General features: G+C 37.9%; 1 protein-coding gene across 5 annotated transcripts in view; it reads right to left on the reverse strand.

The window, feature by feature from the left end:
* The window catches only part of NUP153 (nucleoporin 153), a 46046-nt gene that overhangs the window by 16628 nt on the left and 9247 nt on the right, over nt 1-20171 (reverse strand). For 2 of the 5 annotated variants that reach the window (XM_086740200.1, XM_086740198.1), the window contains exons 2-11: nt 13591-13807; nt 11102-11350; nt 9639-9778; nt 9427-9555; nt 7486-7602; nt 7310-7354; nt 7158-7211; nt 4207-4353; nt 3421-3473; nt 814-943 (exon numbers count right to left, since the gene is read on the reverse strand). In XM_086740200.1, coding sequence (XP_086596326.1) covers nt 814-943; nt 3421-3473; nt 4207-4353; nt 7158-7211; nt 7310-7354; nt 7486-7602; nt 9427-9555; nt 9639-9778; nt 11102-11350; nt 13591-13807 — 1281 coding nt within the window. Of the gene's footprint in view, nt 1-813; nt 944-3420; nt 3474-4206; nt 4354-7157; nt 7212-7309; nt 7355-7485; nt 7603-9426; nt 9556-9638; nt 9779-11101; nt 11351-12078; nt 12219-13590; nt 13808-20171 lie in introns of those variants that run through there. The other 3 variants (XM_086740201.1, XM_086740199.1, XM_086740202.1) reach the window with 3 other exon arrangements.

The following is a 20171-nucleotide window of genomic DNA, read 5'->3' on the forward strand; positions in this document are numbered from 1 at the left end:
AATCTAATTACAATTTGCACAGTAGTACCAAGATCTACCCAGAAGTGACTAAGCAGAGACATAAGTTGCTACTCCAGAAATGTATTTTATCCTACCACTTACATCTATTTCACAGTTTTGATTTGAAGAGTCTATTGGACCTCAATATTCAGACCATGTGTATGACAGAAATATTCTCCAGTATTTACTATTTCTTCATTTTGAATCAGAAGATTGATCTAAAATTTTTGTATTTACAATCCAGTAGTAGGCAGCTTACGTAACCATCCAGTCAGAAAAATAATCTTCAGGATAGTCATGATCACCATTTTATTAAATGGACTTTTCCCATTAAAATAAGAAAAAAAATCCTCTCACAATGAGTTTGATTAAGTGCCAAAATTGTGAATGATCAATACCAGACATGCAGAACACTGTCTTTTGCTTCAGACTCTTGGTCTATATCTTTCTATATTACTTAAATATGAAATAACAAATTAAATAAACTTTATTCACTTGGCACTTGTTTCAAACATCATTCTTTTACAAAAACTCTACAAACCTTCACCTAAATTTGTTCATTCAACTGCTAATGAGAAACTTTATAGTATGAAGCATCTCCAGGATAATATGACTAAATATTTAAAAACCATAAAACCAAAGTTGGCGCACTTAAACAGATAAATAAAATGGAGCCTGCCCTGAAACCCACAGCAAAAAACCCACAAAACTGAAACGGCATTATTATAAATTATGATGAAGCAATAGAACTGACATGCTTAGCTCGTTACTTCAGTAATCTCAGTGAAAGCAACTAACCTGAGAGTCCCTTACCTGTTGTTCTTGCCCAGGTTTTGTTATATAGTGTACCCCTCTTTCTCTTCTCATCTTTCCGCCACTGCTCACTCCTCCTGAAGACAGACCGTTGGATGCAGGAGAACTGAATTTGGGGTAGGTCAAATTGCTGACACAGAATAACAGGACACAAGTTAGGGGGGAGGGGAGAAGAAAAAAAAAAATTAACTTATCAACTAATTATTTCAAGCTATTATAGCCACTATTAGTCCTAGAACTGACACTTTCTAATCTGAATTTAAAAAAACCCTATTCCACAAGTTGCTAAATGCCGGTAAATACCTGATGTTCTAAACAGCAAAAGCTGCATTAATAATAGCAGCAATGAGAAGGACATACACAATAAACAGCCACAACATCCATAAAGGAATGATGACTAAGCTAGAAGACTTGAAACCAAAGAGCTGATTTAGATTGCTGTTTTCTAATATTTCCTTTTAATAGTCCAGACAGTGGAAATTCTGACTGCCAGTTCTCCGATTCTGTGATGAGCATACATCTTTGCAGGGATATAAAAGAACAACTAAAAATATATATGAAAAGAGAGAAAGAAAGGGAGAGAGCGCACGTGTGTGTGTGCACACATGAAATGCTGCCAACAGCTCTCATGGAATAGAGAGGCTTAAACTTGTGTGGCAAGATAATATGGCAAAAGCTTCAGAAGCAGCTCTGGCTTTCCTGGGGCCATCAGCAGAAGCAACAGAGGTGTTTGGGTGTGCCAACATTCCAGAAGTCTCTTCAGGCACAAATACAGATCCCTTTTGTAAGGCATACAAAGGCATTTCTTTAAAAGCCTAGATCCAAACTAGAAAAAGCTCCCAATTTAAGTGGGAAGGAAAAGAAAAAGAAAAATCAACCAAAAAAACCCTCAAAACAAACACCACCCCTACCCCAAACCCCACGGGAATAACAACAATAAAAAGCAGTATGGCATAAAAATTAAATATTCCTGGGAAAAATTACCATATTAAAGCTTATCCTGCAGCCAAGCAGTCAATTATTACAAAAGTACATTTGATCACACTGGAAGACACCAGGTCAACTTTCCAGGAGACTGAGGAAGAGAATGGGTCTAAACTTGTCATATACTTGCAAGGAGTCTGCTTAGCACTGTAACCACTGAGAGGAAGCCAGATCCTTTAGGCCATATGCTCAAACTTTTCTCTAATCCAAACTGACAATCAATTTGAATTCTGAAAAAAAAATCTTATGTCAAAATACAGCTTTATTCAGACAATTATAGTCTGCCTATAATAGCTCGTATTCCTCTTAGAAGCCTGTCAGCTTCTAAGGGGCAAAGACAGTTTTCTGTCTTCAAGCAAGTAAGTCCAATCTGCAACTCTGACCCAAGTTTAAAAAACTAAATAGCCTCTCTGAAGTTTAACAGAGATGTACCAAAGTACTGCATGTTAGCTGCATGAAGGGACTGGCCAGCTGCCCCTTATCAGTGTTGTGTTCCTGGTCCAGGACACGGCAGCTAACAGAGATTGGCTTTATAAAAGAATTTTTAAAAAAGGACCATGTACTTCACAGACAAAAGTAGAACATAGCAGCAAAACTTGTGAATCAAATAAAAAGCAGCATCGGTTTTCTGAATCTCCCTTCCACATGGAGGAGGGAAAAAAAAAAAAAGAAAAAAAAAGAGTTCTACCAAAGAAAATTTAGAACAGATTGAAAACCCACAATTAAAACCTAACATGTGTCTGCACCTATGCCAAAACCTTAGAGCCAATCTCCTACACCCCTGAAAAGGTGGTCGGTGTAAGTCAAAGTGTTAGATGTGAAAACGAAGGGTTAGGGGTTTTTTTTTTTTTTTGCAAGCCAAAGAACGCCCAAGGCAACCTAAGAATTGCTTGGAAGATGAACACAGAGACAACAAAATAAGATTCCCTGCTACTTTTCTTTTTGAAGAGGACGAAGCCTCCAAAAAAGTTATCCTTTGAACGCAAAAGTGTCATAATTCCAGCACTACCCAAAATACGAGTTGCCCAGAAAGGAGAGACATTAATATTATCTGAAGGTGAAGTCATTCCACCTAAATCAAGCAAGTGGTGTCTAATGCAAGAGAAACCCTGCAAGAAGAAATACAATTATTAACTCTTGTGGAATTTTGTGTTTTAGAGAGAAGTTGGCACTGGGCCTCAGGTGATTCTAAAGGGCTCCTGTTTTTCAGAAGCAGACAACTCACAGAGCAGACAAGTGACTTCTCCATGAAAGGTGCATTAAAAACAATCTTCCTCCAGGTTTTTGCTTTTTTTTAAAAAAAAAACATTAAAAACTAAATATAATCCTAAACTGTAAGCCACTTCACCTTATACAGAATCTTTCAGAATGATTCCTTTAGGATAAAGCTTTAAGACTCCAAGCAATTAAATAAATAGTTGAAACGAATAGCTGCCCCCCTAATGAACATCAAGATGCACAAATGGATAAACTCTCTCCTAATACAAATTTTTCACTGTATTTTCTATTCCCTTTACTGAGAACTGTTACTGCCCTTCCAAAAGAAGACAGGTATGCAGACTCTAGTAACAGAAGACAGAGCTTTCTTCTTTCAAGTGTTTTAAATTAATAGATTTGTCATACCTTTCAGATGGTTTTACTTGCTGCTCTGCAGGAAAACTCTTCTCTCTCATGCCCTGCAAGTTAAGTTTGGTTTATTTCAAGGTTTACCTGAATGTATTTATATACTATTCACAAAGCAAAGACAAACAACACTCCTGTTTTGTGTTGGGTTTTCTAATTTATACTACTAAATACACCTTGTCCTCTCAAGCTTGTTCCCTGACTGCTACGACTATCCACTTCCATCTCTGACCTAAAAAGCCCATAGATGTAACATGGTCATTTTAAAATTCAGATTGATACTGGAACCATGAGTGTGGTTTTTTTTCTGAAAGAGATGCCAATCTTGTTTTAAAGAAAGTTGATCAGGGACTAGATCTACACCAAAGTGATCAGAATGGGTAATTAAGCTTGTTGTCAGAAACCTCACTCAGAGCCCATAGCTCACCTGAAAGAGTTTATATACAACATCAGCACATTCCATTAGCGACAGCTTTGTGTACAGGAGTTTACAAAAAGGAAAATGTTGTTTCTGTACTTTAATATTCTTTCACTGAGAACAGCCTGACCCAATAGCACATCATCACATTCTGAAAATAACCACCAGCCACTTGTGGTTCCAAAAATACAATTAAATCCATAAAACCTCAAAGCACCTCCTCCACAATAATTCCTCCTGTCTTAATGCTTACCTCAAACATATTATCAGTACTCTTTGTCAAGAAAGAGCATCTTAGTAGAATAACTGGTTAGAGACACCCCAAGCTTGTGAAAAGCAGACAGGTAAGGACCAGAAAGTTGACTTACTTTGTGCTTTACATCCACTCTCTGATGAATTTTGCTGGAATCAGTAGCTGGAGTCAGAGATGGTTTAAAATACTGGGTCCGACCCACTGACAGAGAGATTGCCTTTGGTGTAACAAGTTTCTGGACAGGTGGATGCTGTGATTCCATCTTTGAAAGAGAAGCAGTAATCAATATATCCTTGCACATCCGCCCAAACTACTGCAGCATTTAGTGATGAAAAAAGTTACAGAACTATAAAACTCCCAACAGTCTCAGCACCCAGTGAAAATTATTTGGAAGTCTTGAAAGCATTTAGCTTGCAGAGGGAAATCACCAGAAAACCAGTTATGAAATCCAAAAAGCTTCAGAATTGGCCAAAGTCTGACTGAATTCTATTTCAAAATCTGGCAGTTAATGGCATAGACAAAATAATTCATGTTACTATAATCAAAATAACTCATGCTACTATAATATGCTCCCATCTTTTCCTCTCCTCTACCCACATTGTGATATTTTTTACTGGCTTAATCCATTAATTTAACATTCAAAGTGTTAAGCGGCTAATTATACAGGCTTCTAATTGTACAGGCTTCTGCACTTCATTTTTCCTACATTTTCCTCCTTTGAATTTACACTTTCAAAAAAAAAAAAAGTTATAAAGTAATTTTAAAATAGTCTCATTCATTAAAATATGTTCCAACGTTTTACATTCGTATTAGATGCACTTAAAAGCACTGGTCTTTCTATCCTTGTGAAAGCATTTTCACAGACCAGAGTTAATTTTTAACACAAAGCACTATACATTCTGCAAAACTGACTTAACTGAATTGTGAAACAACAACAAAAAAAAACCAAAACCCCAAAAGGCTGCAAGATTTACCAAAGGCTCCATCTGCAGTCTTAAGGATAAGAAGAACCAGACTTAGGATGCACGTATCAACAGAAAACTGTGTTTACAATGTAACTTTAATTTCACAGTATCTCCCAAATCTTGGTAATAAAAGTAATGCTGTACTATCTATAAAGTTTTTTAAAGTACGTATTTCTAAAAATTATTATACTCATTTTGAAATACTGAATAAAATGTGGTTTATTTAAATTTACAAACCCGTTTTGAGTGTCCATTACTGTTTTTAAATGTAAAGAGAATAGAGTTGCTATAGGAATAGAATAGTTGAGTTGGAAGTGACCTACAGCAATCACCTAGTCCAACTGCGTCACCACTTTAGAGCTGACCAAAAGATAAAGCATAGAATCAAGGTCATTGTCCAAATGCCAATCTGAATCTACCACCTCTTAGTTTAAAACCATCACCCCCTGTCCTATTGCAACAGGCCCTGCTAAAAAGCCTGTCCCCATCTTTCTTACAGGCCCCCTTTAAGCACTGAAAAGCCACAATAAGGTCTCCCTGGAGCCTTCTCTTCTCCAGGCTGAGCAACCTCAATTCTCTCAGCTTGAGCTCACAGGAGAACTTGTCCAGCAGGATGCTGCAAGGGAGAGTATCAGAAGCCTTACTAAAATCCAGAAAACCACATCCACTGCCTTCCTTTCACCCACTAGGTAGGTGACCTTACCACAGAGGGATATCAAATTAGCTAGACAGGAATGTACAATGAAGAAAACAACTAACCCAGTTAGACATTTAATACAGTAAGAGCTATTTTGCCTGCTACGGGTCCTTGAAATAAGAAAAATACCACAAAAAGATATCTTCAAAAGTTTTGCCCGGGTGCTCAATTGTTCTGTCAACCATATGTTTGCTTAAGCAGGAAAACATACAACCCCCTCCTTGGCACACACAACCCTCTCCTCCCCTTCTAATCAAGGGCTACCCTTCCTCTGCCAAACTTTTTGAATTCTACTATTATGAATAGACAGTTTCTCTACTTTTACCCAGTGACAGCTGTGTGCAACATTCGCTTTCTGACTGACGTCAGGTTCTCTGCTGCAAATGTGGTAAGTCTTTCTTAATGCCTCATCACAGGTGTAGTTCTACAATTTAACTGAGAATTCATACCAGCTTTGTTTTCAGTTCTTTGGATCATATTTAGGGTAAAGAAATTTTATGTTCTACTTTTCAACATTCTTGTAATTTAGCATATGGTGAAAGATGGTACAGGAAATCCAAGATGTCTGTAAACTCCGAAATGTTCTGTAAAATTAATTATACTTCTAATCAAAGGATTAGCATATAAACTTCTTGAGCCATTCTGTCCATTTTTGCATTAAAACAGCAGATTAAAAGTTAGCATGGAAGAAAAAACACACTTTTTTCCCTTTGGTTGTCTGATCTTAAAGTGGTCTACTGGGGTTTTACAATTTAATAAACTCAATGATACCCCAAATTAAAGTGGTTAAAAAACATTACCAGTTTTATTTTTTTTTAAACAAAGGAAATAATGATTTACCACAGCATTATCACCAATTCAGTGCTACCTTCAAATAGGGATTTAGGAACGTAAGGTTACAGAAGCGACAATATTTAACAATTTTCCTTCTCCTTACTTTGAGCAGTAATAGAAACTGTAAGTATTATTTTTCGCTCAAAAGAAACATGGAAACCTGCACAAGGTCTGTATGATTACTCAATCAACATTTTTCTATTTTTGATCATTTCTGCAAGAGAAAGTTTTCCTAAATAGAAAGATTAACATGCAACTTAACCCCAAGTTGCAAGACAAGATAAAAACTACTTTGTGTGTTCTAGAGAAGTTGCTCTTGATTGACATTTCAAAAGATCACCACATAAAGATAACGTAATTCTTAACCTGAGTAATCTTCACAGTCCTTCATCTAGTGTGGGTAGAAAGACAGTTTTAGCCATTTTCACACAGCCAAGACAACTATAATTCACATAAGGCTAATATTAACTTGAAACCATGTGTATGCTGTCATTGAGGTTTGTGACACTTTTAATAGCAATAAAGCATAGAAAGCTATCTATCTCAGCTTAAGATGTTACTGGTTCTTACCTTTTTTCTTTTGGATTGGAAGCTAGTAATATTCAGCATAGTCCTGTCCACAGGCTAAGGGGGAAGAAAAAGCCTAAATATTAGAGGACGATTTTTTTTTCTAAGAAAGGGTTCCATCCAACAAAAATGTGGGGGGTTTGTGATCAACTTACAGAAGACAGTGGACTAGAAACAGAAGATGGAATCCTCTTAGCATCCTGTTGAAAAAACAGTGCAATAAATTAAACAGGACACTACATAAGGAAGATTTTCATCCTGTACTGACACATTTACTATGTTTTTCAAATACATTAAATAAAAAAAACAGATTGAAATGAGTGCCATTTACCGCCAAAGGACTTGACATCTTCTCCAATGACTGCAAGATGCGCCGTGCTGTGGAACTTGTCACACCATAGGACTGCACACTTGCTTGCTTAGCTTTCATTTGTCTTCTCACTGGTGGCTGAAAAATTAGCACTGCAAATGTTATGATGCTTGATTTTGAATTAAACATGCATGTATTTTATGCCCTATGGCTACACTGACAATATATAAATACTCTTGTGACGACAGAGAAAAATACACTCACTGGGAGTGCAACCCATGAAGAAGAAAATATACTCTACTGACTTTACAGAAGTTTAAGTGGGGCCGCATGCATATTGCGTATCAGGTAAAGCAACAAAAGAAATACTTAAATGTAAAAGGTCATAAAAGGGAAGATGTTGGGCATGTATGGTCTCTCAAGTAGTAATCAGGAAAACAGAAGTGAAGCAAAGGCTTGTGCTGCAGAAAGTACTTTCAGTAACAAAACAATCTCAGCATTTCATGATGGTGTAAGCGTACCATCTTAAAACCAATGTATACAATTATCATCAGAAGATTCTAGTTTTACTTCTCTCATTTCCTCCCTTCCTCTAAGGTTAGAATTGACTGCAGATCTTTTTACTCTGTTTAAAAAGCTAAAGATCTGGTTTGAACTCTAACAGATCTAAAAATACTATACTGAAAAAGTAAACTGTTTTATTTGCACCACAGGACTTCGAATATAATTCAGCAAAAATTCTTTCAGTGTGACTATTTTTGGTAATTATGTTAAACTCCTCATGTAACCACATCATGCTTACCACACTGCTATGTGAAGACAGGAAGCAGAGCATACATACAGCATGTAAAAAACACAAGTGAGACTTGCTGTAATCCACAGCATGCAACAACAAGCAAGTTAGTCTCTCCTTTAAAACGCGAGTATTTTGGCTCCTCTTTTCAGCACAATTCACACTTATTTTGTAAAAAATAAAAATAGCTGACCAAAGAAGGTTCCTAGCTTACAGGAAGTTTTGAGTGTTCTGAAGTTTGATTTAACATCAAGTCAGAACAAACCACAAGTTTTCAAGGCTTCCTCTAACTCAGGAACTTGTAGGTCACCTTGTTCCATGGTAGAAACAGACCGACAGAATAGGTCCAGCAAACTCTTATTTCCAGTTCCTTTAAATAAAGTTCCTTTTGACTTTTGATTTTTTTTAAAATAAAGGTCATTTTGATATAAACACATTCCAGTTGAACTAGATTTTATTTACTTGCTTTTAGATTCTACTCTAGCTACTGAGAGTTGTCAGTATTTTTTTATTTGCTGGTTCATTTTAGAACACGAAGACCTCTCAGGGCTAAGTAACTTTTCAAGAGCTATCTGAATGATATCAAAACAGAAAGCATTTTATTGTTTATGTTGAGACTGCATTTAGGACTGCATGTCTCCCTTTAGGTAACAGAAGAGCAAAGGATCACCAAAGCTGCCTTTTAGATACTACTATAGCAAAGAGTGCACAGTTTTACACAATATATTCATGGCATTAGTGTAGGCATGCTTGTGTAAGATTATAGACAAGTATCAGACAGACAGTTTTTGCTTGAAAACACAAGTTTTCAAAGTTATGCCATCATTGGTTTTATTTATGTTTTATTTTGACATAATACAGCCAGAGACAGACAATGGCAGAAAATGGAATTTTTTAAAAGACTTAACAAAAGAGGAAATTCCAACTGCAAACAACTAGTCAGAACCTAAGATGCTACTGTAATTCTTGTACATTATGACACGTATTTCTATGTAAACTGTTAAAAAAAAATTTAAACAGAATTGTTCTTTTCTACTCTTGTAGGCTAAAAGGCAAAAATAGGAACTGTTGCCATATTTTCAACTTGCTGCTGACAGCTCTTTTGGCTGTTCTACACCTTCTGTATTTCAATTATATTTTCCCCTCACACTGCACTACTATTTTCATACCTGATAAGCAGCAAATTGCGCTTTTGTCTCCCTTGCTGCTGCAGCTGCACCACCATAAGTAGTCTTTCCAGGGTAAAATGGAGAATCCCCAAGCTGGCTTGTCTTAAAGACAGAAGTGTTTCCAAGTGACTACAGAAAAGTATTATTATAAATTGTAAGTAAAATGACTACACGTTCAAACTGATTAAAATTAATAATTTTGCAGTACTTACAGGAGAGGGAGATCCAAACGCAGATAAATTGAATGCAGGTTTTTTAGAGCTACCTGCAGGATGCTGTGAGAGGGAATGAGATCTTTCAGCCTCTGCGGACCAGAGCAGTGGTGCTGAAGTACTTTTTGAAACTGTGATATCTGCAAAAATGACACATGCTACACATAAATGCCTTGTGTACATAAAGAACTTTTTAATATTAAAGATCACACTAACTCCAGAGTTCTTTAATACAGAAAAATAAGTCTTACAGAATGATAAAGTCCTCTAACACTTGTTTCTCCAGCATCCCAACCTTCAAAGTTCTTCAAAGAGATCAATTTCACATACGGTATGAAAATCACGTATTAACTCTGAACTTGAAATCTGTTCACCGAACTGCAAGTACATTACCTCTCAGTAATCTTTCAAAAGCCTGCATAACAAGTTAATAGCATGTTTTCAATGCAGGGCAATTTTATTTTTAATTCTTTAATGATAAAATAAAAGGGAACTGCATAAACACTGGCGCATCTATAATGATAAAAAGTTTTTCCTATGTTGGTAAAGGGTTGAAGGCCAGCACAGGTCAGAATTGGCATGGGTTTTAAGCCTGAAAAAGTTTAAACCCCCAAGGCTGAACTAACAGAGTTAATGACCTATTTTACATGTATGTTTTACAGAGACGCACCAGAAAGCTCTAGTAAACTTAGGTTATATTGCTAAACCATGGCAACATCTACTCTGAAGGGTAAAAATACGTTCTCCAGAGAACTTGCTAAGCATGCCTCAAATCCTCCTTTATATGGGGGACTACAAAAAGCTGCAAACTTGTTGTTTGCACTTTCTCAGTGAGATCACCTAGATCTCATCTACATCAATACAATGTTTTTGTTTTGTTTTTACTTTAACATGGTGCACATTCCTAACTGAATTCGGCAAAAGACAAGGCAGTATTGACAGCTGACGCCTTCTACCAAGAAAGGCCAAAAAAGCACCCCAAAATGGCCAAAAAGCAGCCCAAAACGTTTTCAGTCAGAATAGTTCCTTTATTGACTCCTGATGAAAACACAGGAAAACATCTTGTTTCTATTTTTCACCTGTATTTATTCATATTTAACCAGCTGTCTGTTAGATATCCTGAGTCACTCTTCCTTCTAGACAGTCAACCTAGCTGCCAACCTACAGTGTGTCACCTTCAGTTCCTACTATCCCAGATTTCAAGATTTACAGGTAACCTACCTAAAAGCGTGTTTATCAGCACCGACTCTTTCTAACATCAGGGTCTCATAAAGGTATCCCAAAGCATAGTTATATTTAAAAGGTGACAGGATTATATACTTCTAAAATATTAAAAATTAAATTTAATTCTACCATCCAAAGCTGACATTCACCTACTTTATATACTAAGGTGATGTGGAATATTACAGAATGCAAAGTACTTCATGTTACCAAAAAAATCAATTAAAGAACACAGAAGTTACCTTTATCAGATGCTCTAGAGGAGAAGCCACTGGTTGTTGAGATGTTATCATCATCGTGCTGAGAGGTAGAATCTTTTATTTCTTTTACAAGAGACAGTCCAGGACTGCCAATGCCAAGTGAAGATGATGTGGAGGGCTGACAATGTGGTACTGTGGAATCCAACATGGTACAGTTCAAATGGCTCCGATGAAGAGAGGGTCTTGTTAATACATCTGAGAAGTTCAATGCAGATCTACTCGTGGATGGTTCTAAAGAAGAACAAGGAGACAATTAGCTTTCCTATAGGCAAGCTCACAGAAGCCAAAACCTGTTTTCGATCAACAGTCATGCTATTGCCAAGTTCTAAGCACAAAAATAGAGAAGCCGAATTTAACTTCTTCCTCATCCAGATAGGGTTTCATCTGACTGCCTGATTACAACAGCAACACTGCTTGCAATACTAAGTATTAATGTCACGTTAATAAGGAGTTAACAACGTGGTTTCACAACACCAAATTCTGACCCCATGCTCAACTACTTGTCCCCTAACACTGCCTTTCACTAAATCAAACATGTATAGATTCCTTCTGCAGATAAAGCTTGCAATAAGCTTTCCAAAATTTGAGATTACATGGCAAGTTACAGACAACTCTGCAGTTTATATAATCTTGTAACAAAAACAATGTTAATCTGAATACATAACATGAAAATGTGTATTTGCAGAGATTTTGGGGAGATTTGTTTGCTTTGGTGTTGCCGTCCCCCCTCCCAAATTCTACCAGATCAGGTCATGCTACAGGCAAAACACTATCTCCTATGCATTAACTTTTGAGATTTTGGCACGAAGGACAAGCAAGCATCGTGGCCCTCAGCTGCAAGATGGGCATTTTTTTCTCATGAACCAAGAGGTCTGTAAACACTGCCAGTGTCCTGCAGGAGGTGGTCTCACAGCTCCAACTTGACACATGAACAGAACAGCTATTAATGGTTATCTTGCCTCATATCCATGTAAGTCCACAGTGTCTCCTGGGAATTCTGGGTATGAACATGATTTTGAGTCACTATCCTCTTGATATTTGCACTGAAGCTTAAACTAGCTAGTTCAATCTTCATAAGCACCGCAGTACTAGTAATGGGTTCTCCAAAGCATTGGTAGATTTTTCGAACTGTCTTGTTTGAGATAAAGGAAGTGTTATCAGGCTGAAGGCTGGCCGAGCAAAGGAATACAGGCTCTAGCACACTGGAACCCCAGAGCTGAAGCAACAGGCTTTCTAAAATTATAACAGTAACAATAATAATTAAAAAAAAATCTTATTATTAACTATAGCAAGTAAGATTTAGTCTACAACACAAAGCTACTAAAGGTTCTAGGGTGTCCATCTGCTCCTGATTTCTTGGGAGCTAGAAAGTTTGCTCTGCAGCTGTTCTTACTGAAAGGTCCTTTCACACAGTTCTTCAGGAAAGCCAGCATGTGTTCCTCGTTCATGAAGACCTTCTCTATTCCTTTATCCAAACTGAATTCTCAAGCTACAGCTACACAGGAAGCAATAAAGCTCCTTATTTACAATTACATTATATTGGTGACAAAGGTATTTCCTCATTATTTTTCATTCTGCCAACAAAAGAAGCAACTGACTTTCCACACAGATGGTTATGTACGTGTGCTCAGACAAAACTTCTCTCCTTATTAAAAATTAAGTTCCACAAAACTGCTAATTTAAGAGAAACTCAAATGAAAGCATATGGAAATTTACAAAGGAGAACTACAGAAACAGTAAGAGGTGCAGATATAAAACACAGACTAATCTTTTATATGGTAAAGCAAGTGGTTGAGAACTTCTTTGCCAAGGGTCCAAACAGGTTTTCAAAGACCCCACACTAGCCATACACATACCTTAACGTTACCAAATAGTTCAAAAATAATAATGTAATAAACCAAGTTCCCTAGGTCTCCATTAAACTAACAAGGAACTTTACCAAATTGATTGAAGAAACTCAAAGGCGGGTGCAGGGGGGAACATGAGAAGGAATTTTCCTTTGGCATTCTAGCCTCTGGTCTTTTGTTTTGAGGACAACATAACAAATTAATGTTTTTATTACCTTAGGCAATTAGCTAGACTTTCATTCCAGTCCTTTTAAAAAGAAAATCTAACCCAGTAACTGAATATCATCAATATTCTGCACCTGGCTAATTGACTACCTGAAGTTAACAGACGACTTCCAAAAGCTGTAAGACAAGCTCCAGTATTTTTTAAAATGACGTTTACAGTTTAAAGCTAAGACAGTTTCACAAACAGTTGTTTAGTTTTGGGGTGGTTTTTTTTTGTTTGGGGCAGGCTGTTGGTTTTGGTTTTGTTTTACGTGAGGTTTTTTTGGTTGGTTGTTGTGTTGGTTTTTTTTTTAATTCTGTCAAAACACTCCTTCCAGCTTTCCTTAGAAATTTAGATTCAAAACTAGAAATCTGTGAATAAATACAGATGGCCAGAATACTAAATGATTTTTCACATACCTTCTAAATTAATTCTTGCTGATTCAGGCGTGACTCTCCCATCAATCATTATGGTATCTTCATCTGCATAATCATGGTGATAGTTTACCGGATTCTCTTCCTGGTTTGTAGATTCATTTGTATCTACACATTCATCTTCAGTTTTATTGAAATACTTCTGTAACCATCCTGGCACAATGTTTTTCACTGATTCTGTCACTCTACTAATGATCCCCTGCTTGAAAGAAAAAACACTTGTTAATTACAGAAACACAGTCAACAGCATGCACTGGGATGCAACCTTGCACAGACCTTGAAGACAGACATTAGATGGCAAACACTCAGGACAAGATTAAGGTAGACAGGGTTCATCCTTGACAGAGGATCTCTATGTTTCTTGGACACACATGACAAGAATTCACCTAACATTGATTTACTACTAACATGTCAGTTTCTGTGTTTCCCAGTGATCTTGGCAATGTTCAAAATTCTGAAGTTTCAGCCAGAGTTCACCAGTGGCTTGTCAAGTCACAAGTGCATCAGGAAATTCTATTTCTAAATAACTCCTGATGTTTTTTGTTGTTTTTTTTTTTGAGGACTCCTCCTCTTAACACCTTGACTTGAAAAACCATCAAAACTAGAAGCTCAGCAATTATCTACAATCATAGTGATAACCCCAATAGCTGCTAAAAGCAGTGAACTTAAATATTTCTGATTTTTCTAATGCTGAACTCCAGTAACAACATGTATCAAAAAAAACCACTGTTATGCTCTGAGCAGTCAGAGTATCCTGAAAGAAATCCTGGAAGAAACAGCTACAGTTGAATAAGAGATGCCTCACCACAGGACTGTTAAATAGATCCATTTTGATCAAATTTCACTTCATGTGAAATGTATGTTAAAGTTTTGGATCTCCAAACTTTAATATTCTGCAATTATTGAATACATAAAAGCCATTTCCATTTTGACATTTACCAATTATTTGCAATGCTTACACTCTACTTTAAAAAAAATATTTCTTTACCATTTTGTTTTAGCAGTCACTTGTTCCCCATCATGCCCTCAAAATTTCAACACACCTTCCTGTAAGATCTTAACCCTGTGGAGCAGATCACTTGCAGCATGGAGCTCTCTCCCTTTTACACTGACTGCAGCTACAGAACCAGCTGCTAAACTCTGCAAGCTGCGAGTAAACATGAAAGCTAACTCAGCAATCTCAACACTTTGAAAACTAAGAAGTAACAAGAGTTAAAAAAATTTTTGTTGAACTCCATTGTCAGTTGCTAACACGTGTATCAAAGGCTCTGGCAAGGTACTCTAATATTTTTCCGGGTTTACACAACAAAATTTTCTAGTCAAAAATTATTATGCAGGTGTAGAAAGAACAGGTTACAATCTAGTAAACAGTTCTGAAACAAGAACTCTGCTGCATTCAACTTTCTTTAAAAATTTATCACACAAATGAAATAGAAGCCTGTATAACTTATTGAAGTCTTTCATACACAATAATGCAAACATACAGGAGTTATAAACACACATGCATACAGGAGTTATAAACAAATTAGACACCCTTGAATCTGGAGTTAAGAGTGGGACAGGGAAAAAGGACAGGAAAGTAGAAAACAAAAAGCCTTTCACAGAAAGTCGTCTTAATTTACAATTTGACATTTTTCATAGTGATCTGTAATTTAATCTTGTGCTTGCACAAAAACAGAATAAATATCCACGGATAGTTTAAATCAGACAGAATACAGTGTAATAAACATATTCATCAAGTTATCACACTAAGATGCACACAAGTATACCATGCTCAGGATATTGCTGCTGTTCTACATAAGTACTGAGCCTCAGCTTTCCAACAAAAACTACTAACTGTATGTAATACCAGAGTTCACAAACAGTTCAATGCACGGCACCAGTAAAGAGGCTGTCCCTACTCTTTCCCCAGCCCGTCATTTCCACCTTTCCCTGTGACACATTGTCCCTCTTTTTTAAGGCAAATATTTTGCTGCTATGAATAAAAGCATACTGGGAACTCAAAGGAGTTGAAATCTGCTGACATGAGCAAACATGCCAACTGCATCCACGGCAATGCTCTTTCCAAAAAGCTAAGCACTACTGCATTCAGTATTGCTAGTTTCTCCACCAGAGAATATATATTATTGGCCGTAAAATAGGCCTGTATGATTCTGTTGCTGAAGAAATCCTCCCAGGACCAAAAGCTACCTGAGACTCAAGATGGAAGCAATCATAGACATCCAGAAGAGTAAACACCGCATCATTAGTAATCCAAATGAGTAACTGGAGAATCTAGCTAGAATAATAATTAACCAAGATGTCATTTTACCATCCATATCTAAAGCCAGACTTGCTTGACCCTTTCTTGCATATGGCAGCCTTGCTAGCATTCTCCCCATCATCAGCACTTTAAGACTAAGCTGGGTAACACAGGGTAACTTCCCAAACCAACGGAACTTGCTCAGTGCAGCTGTACTTTAGCCTGCTCCATTTGGCTTAGCCACAGTGTAAGACAAGAAGCATAGTTTTATGCTCCAGAATACAGCTGGCTTAGTGACAAAGCGAGGAAAAGCAAAATACATGGAAATGCATGTCCATTTTCTGCCTGCAAAATGAAAATATTGATTAAAGGCATCATGAAAGAACTATGTAGGTGTTCGGAATGAGCCATCATCAAACACAGATCTTGCTAAAAAAAACCCACCTCCCCTCTAAAAGTAAGCCACACACCCCAGGTATGCCCATTCACAGCACATCAGAGCTGAAAGCCAATCAATAAAACACCATGGCTGGATTCCTGTCCAAGTCAGGCAGTTAAAGTACCACTGACTAACTCCAAACATGCACACTCCGTATTCGTGCCAAGACATCTCAGCAAATTGTCATGTCTTACACTGTCTTCAAAGCTGACATTTTAATCTTAACGTAACTTTTTGTTTCCTTATTCTGAAACTTCAGCACATGTGTTTGAACACACTTTCCCTCTCCCTGCACATGCAACACAAGCCTACCCTGTCAGCAGCAGAGTGCTCTCCCTCTACTGCTCTTGTGCCACCAGCTCTGTACTTTGTCCATTCCAGGTTACCTGGTGCTACTACCTCCCCACACAGGCATCATTAATCCTTCTAGAAGGCCGACAGGGATATGGCACATCTCATTGATGCAAACAGATTTTTGGGAGTGAAATACAGAAGAGACAGCGCAGGGCAACTCTAAAACAGGCTTATTGCGCCAGAAAATCTGAGTGGACCATTCAGATCCCAATCTTCTCATGCCACAATTATGTACCAGTCCCTTCCTGAACACCTCCATTCACTACAGCTACACCAAACAGACTACTGGACAAAACCTCTTCTAGTTCCCAAGCCCAGGCTGGGAGCGGAGGAAGCAGCACTGGCACACATCTTTAATGCTTTTAACTCCTCATTTCTAGAGGCCACAAAGGCACCAAACTTAATATCATGAAAGGGCAGAAGATGCCACAGGGCAATCCTGACTGCACTTAACAGCATTTTAGTCAGTGAATATGTTTCCTTAACTGACTGATTTCAGCAGTCTGAAAGCTGCTGTCAGTACCAACAGTCGTCATCTCATCCTAAATACACGCACAATCTATTCTTATCCTAAAATATCAGCAGGAAAGCAGGAAAAAAAAAAAAAGCCACTGAAAAGATCCAGTGGCTTAGAAAAATATATTTACCACAGGTTTCCAAATTCTGTGCAACATCCTAAGTGTCTGCAGCTCTGCTACGTATATCTATGTATACAAACATCATAGCAACAGTAACCATAGTTACTCAAGGCATATTGCCCTGAGGTGCAACTCCAAGCAAAAAATACTGACCAGCAAACAAACAGGTGTCATAATTTACTACTTTAAAATACCATTTCGTCAAAGGACTTATACAAAGAAAGAAAAATCAATAGGTTACAGTCACAGTTCATCTTCCAAACTTAAAAGCAGGCTACTTCTTGGTCAAAAATATTTATGGAATAGGATAGTTTTTCTAGCTCGTAAGGGTCTTTCACATAGTACCGCAGGGGAAAAGTCCTGGCAGGAGTACTCAGCGATGATGCAATACTGGAAAACATCTACTTTTGTGATTGAGTTTATTTCAGTCTGAGAGACTTAAGTAAATCCACTATCCACACAGGACATAATAAAAAAAAAATATATATAAAAATTATATGAAGGTCATTCACTAACATGAATTTGTCAGAGATGCAAAATATACAACTGGATAAAAGAGCTAATTTCCACTTCACTGTATGCACACCTCTGAAAAGCATCAAGTGTTTACCTGCAGGGCTCTCAGAGATTTCTTTGCTTCCCATTTCAAAGTTCAAGTTATTAAAACATATGAATCAGTAAGTTCTCAAAAGGAAAACCTGCACCTAACAGAAAAGTTCACTGAGATAAGAGCAGATCAATCTAACCATGTCCAACCATTAGAAAGGAATTTTTGTGCTCTCTCCATCCCCCACAGTTAACTCGTGCCAGCTCTGGCACATAACAGGCTACTCTCCGTACTAGTTGAATTCACTAATCTGGCAAAAAGTACATGTTTCTCTGCTGAACTAAAGAGTTCCACTGGCTCAGTGCACCAGAATTGGCCCAAGAGAGATAGCAAGATCAGGCAGCCAGGAGGAGAGGAAGAAGAAAAACTCCTCCCTTCCTTCAACCATCCTGTGTCCATACTGCCATTAAATAGATTGTCCCTTTCTCCTATTCACCTCACCCTTCTCTTGTGCTGACACTAGCACACACACGCAGCCAAGTGACAAATTGTATTAGGGCTCTATCAAATAGATCCAGCCAAAAATTTGTCTATAGACTGTGACAGTGAGGACTACCCCTCAGGGGCATCAGGTCGCTGGTCCAGCTCACCATGTGTCTGCCCGGGTGCCGATGCAAAAGCAGGAACAGAAATGGAAACATGACATGACTGCCTCTTGCAGCGGCACAGACTTAAACTGGCTTAAACTAACTCTGCTTTTGCTATTTCCTGTTTAGGGAGTGGTTTCAATTTGGATGATCGACAGCAGAGTTTGATATTTCATTTACAAAAGAGACAATAAAACTTATGACTTAATATGAACAGTATGTTACAGGAATGCCATTAATTATGTAACATTTGAAAAACAACATTTTATTTAAGGCAAGTGGACTAGTTCAGATTGATTTCTACATCATGAAGAGGGGATTATGATTCCAGATACCAGTGTATTTCCTTCTTATTGCTTGAAGTGAGCCTTATTTTCCTGAGTCTAGTTAGCTTTAGAATAAACATCTCAGGGAAATTCAGGTGCTGTTTTACACTTCAGCTGCGTGGCTTCAGCTAAGTTTCATAGACAGTATGCAGAACTACATTAATTGAAATGCTGCTCCGACTTTTTCTTTTCCTGTAAGTGAACTCTGTAGTCTAAACCAATTATTTTTACTTAACAAGTACAGCAATAGGTAAAGCAACATGGCATCGGAATAACAAACTCTGACATAACCACACGGACAAGAACTTTAACGTTTTCAAAATTAGAATCATCAAGAAATACATTTCCCATAGCACCAGATGGTCTTTACAAGGCCATTAGTACAAGTTATCAGATAAGTATGATAACATTTTTTATTTAGGATTTAAATACACAGTTTAGGCATAAAATTGTCCATCTTATTAATACATACTCTCTGTATTGTAAGACCCAATTAATTGATGTATTTAACATCACCAAGCATAACTGACAACAGAAACAGCAAACTCTTCCTCTTTTCTGCATTTACTGTAAATAAGTAGTTTATGAATGGCTAATCTATGGCACACAGTACTAAGGACACGTTATGTATGTAAAACACAAGGAAGGGCAAGACAAATTCTGCAACAACTTCTGCAGCAATGGTTAAATGCCATTCAAGGGCAACTCACAGCTTGCTGATGTCCATACCCGTGTCCAATGCTTTCCACTGCAGAAAAGGCTTTATTGATAACTTGAAGCGTATTTCACAAAATTACGTACTTAGTGCTACAAAATTTAATTCCTGTCACTCTGGAGTGGCATTCCAAAGTACATCACAATTTTCAAACAAGTAGACTGGAATTAATTTTTTTAATTAAACGTGAAGTTCAACCAGGCAAAGTGCAAGGTCCTGCACCTGGGTCATGGCAATCCCAAGCACAAGCACAGGCTGGGCGGGGAATGGATTGAGAGCAGCCCTGAGGAGAAGGACTTGGGAGTGCTGGTGGATGAGAAGCTCAACATGAGCCAGCAATGCGCCCTTGCGGCCCAGAAGGCCAACCGCATCCTGGGCTGCATCAAGAGAAGCGTGGCCAGCAGGTCGAGGGAGGTGATTCTCCCCCTCTACTCTGCCCTGGTGAGACCCCACCTGGAGTACTGTGTCCAGTTCTGGAGCCCCCAACATAAGAAGCACATGGACCAGTTGGAGAAGGTCCAGAGGAGGGCGACGAAGATGATAAAAGGGCTGGAGCACCTCTCCTATGAGGACAGGCTGAGAGAGCTGGGGCTGTTCAGCCTGGAGAAGAGAAGGCTCCGGGGAGACCTAATAGCGGTCTTCCAGTACCTCAAGGGGG

The sequence above is a fragment of the Chlamydotis macqueenii genome, chromosome 2 (assembly GCF_036417535.1).
Source record: "Chlamydotis macqueenii isolate bChlMac1 chromosome 2, bChlMac1.mat, whole genome shotgun sequence".
Lineage (NCBI taxonomy): Eukaryota > Metazoa > Chordata > Aves > Otidiformes > Otididae > Chlamydotis > Chlamydotis macqueenii.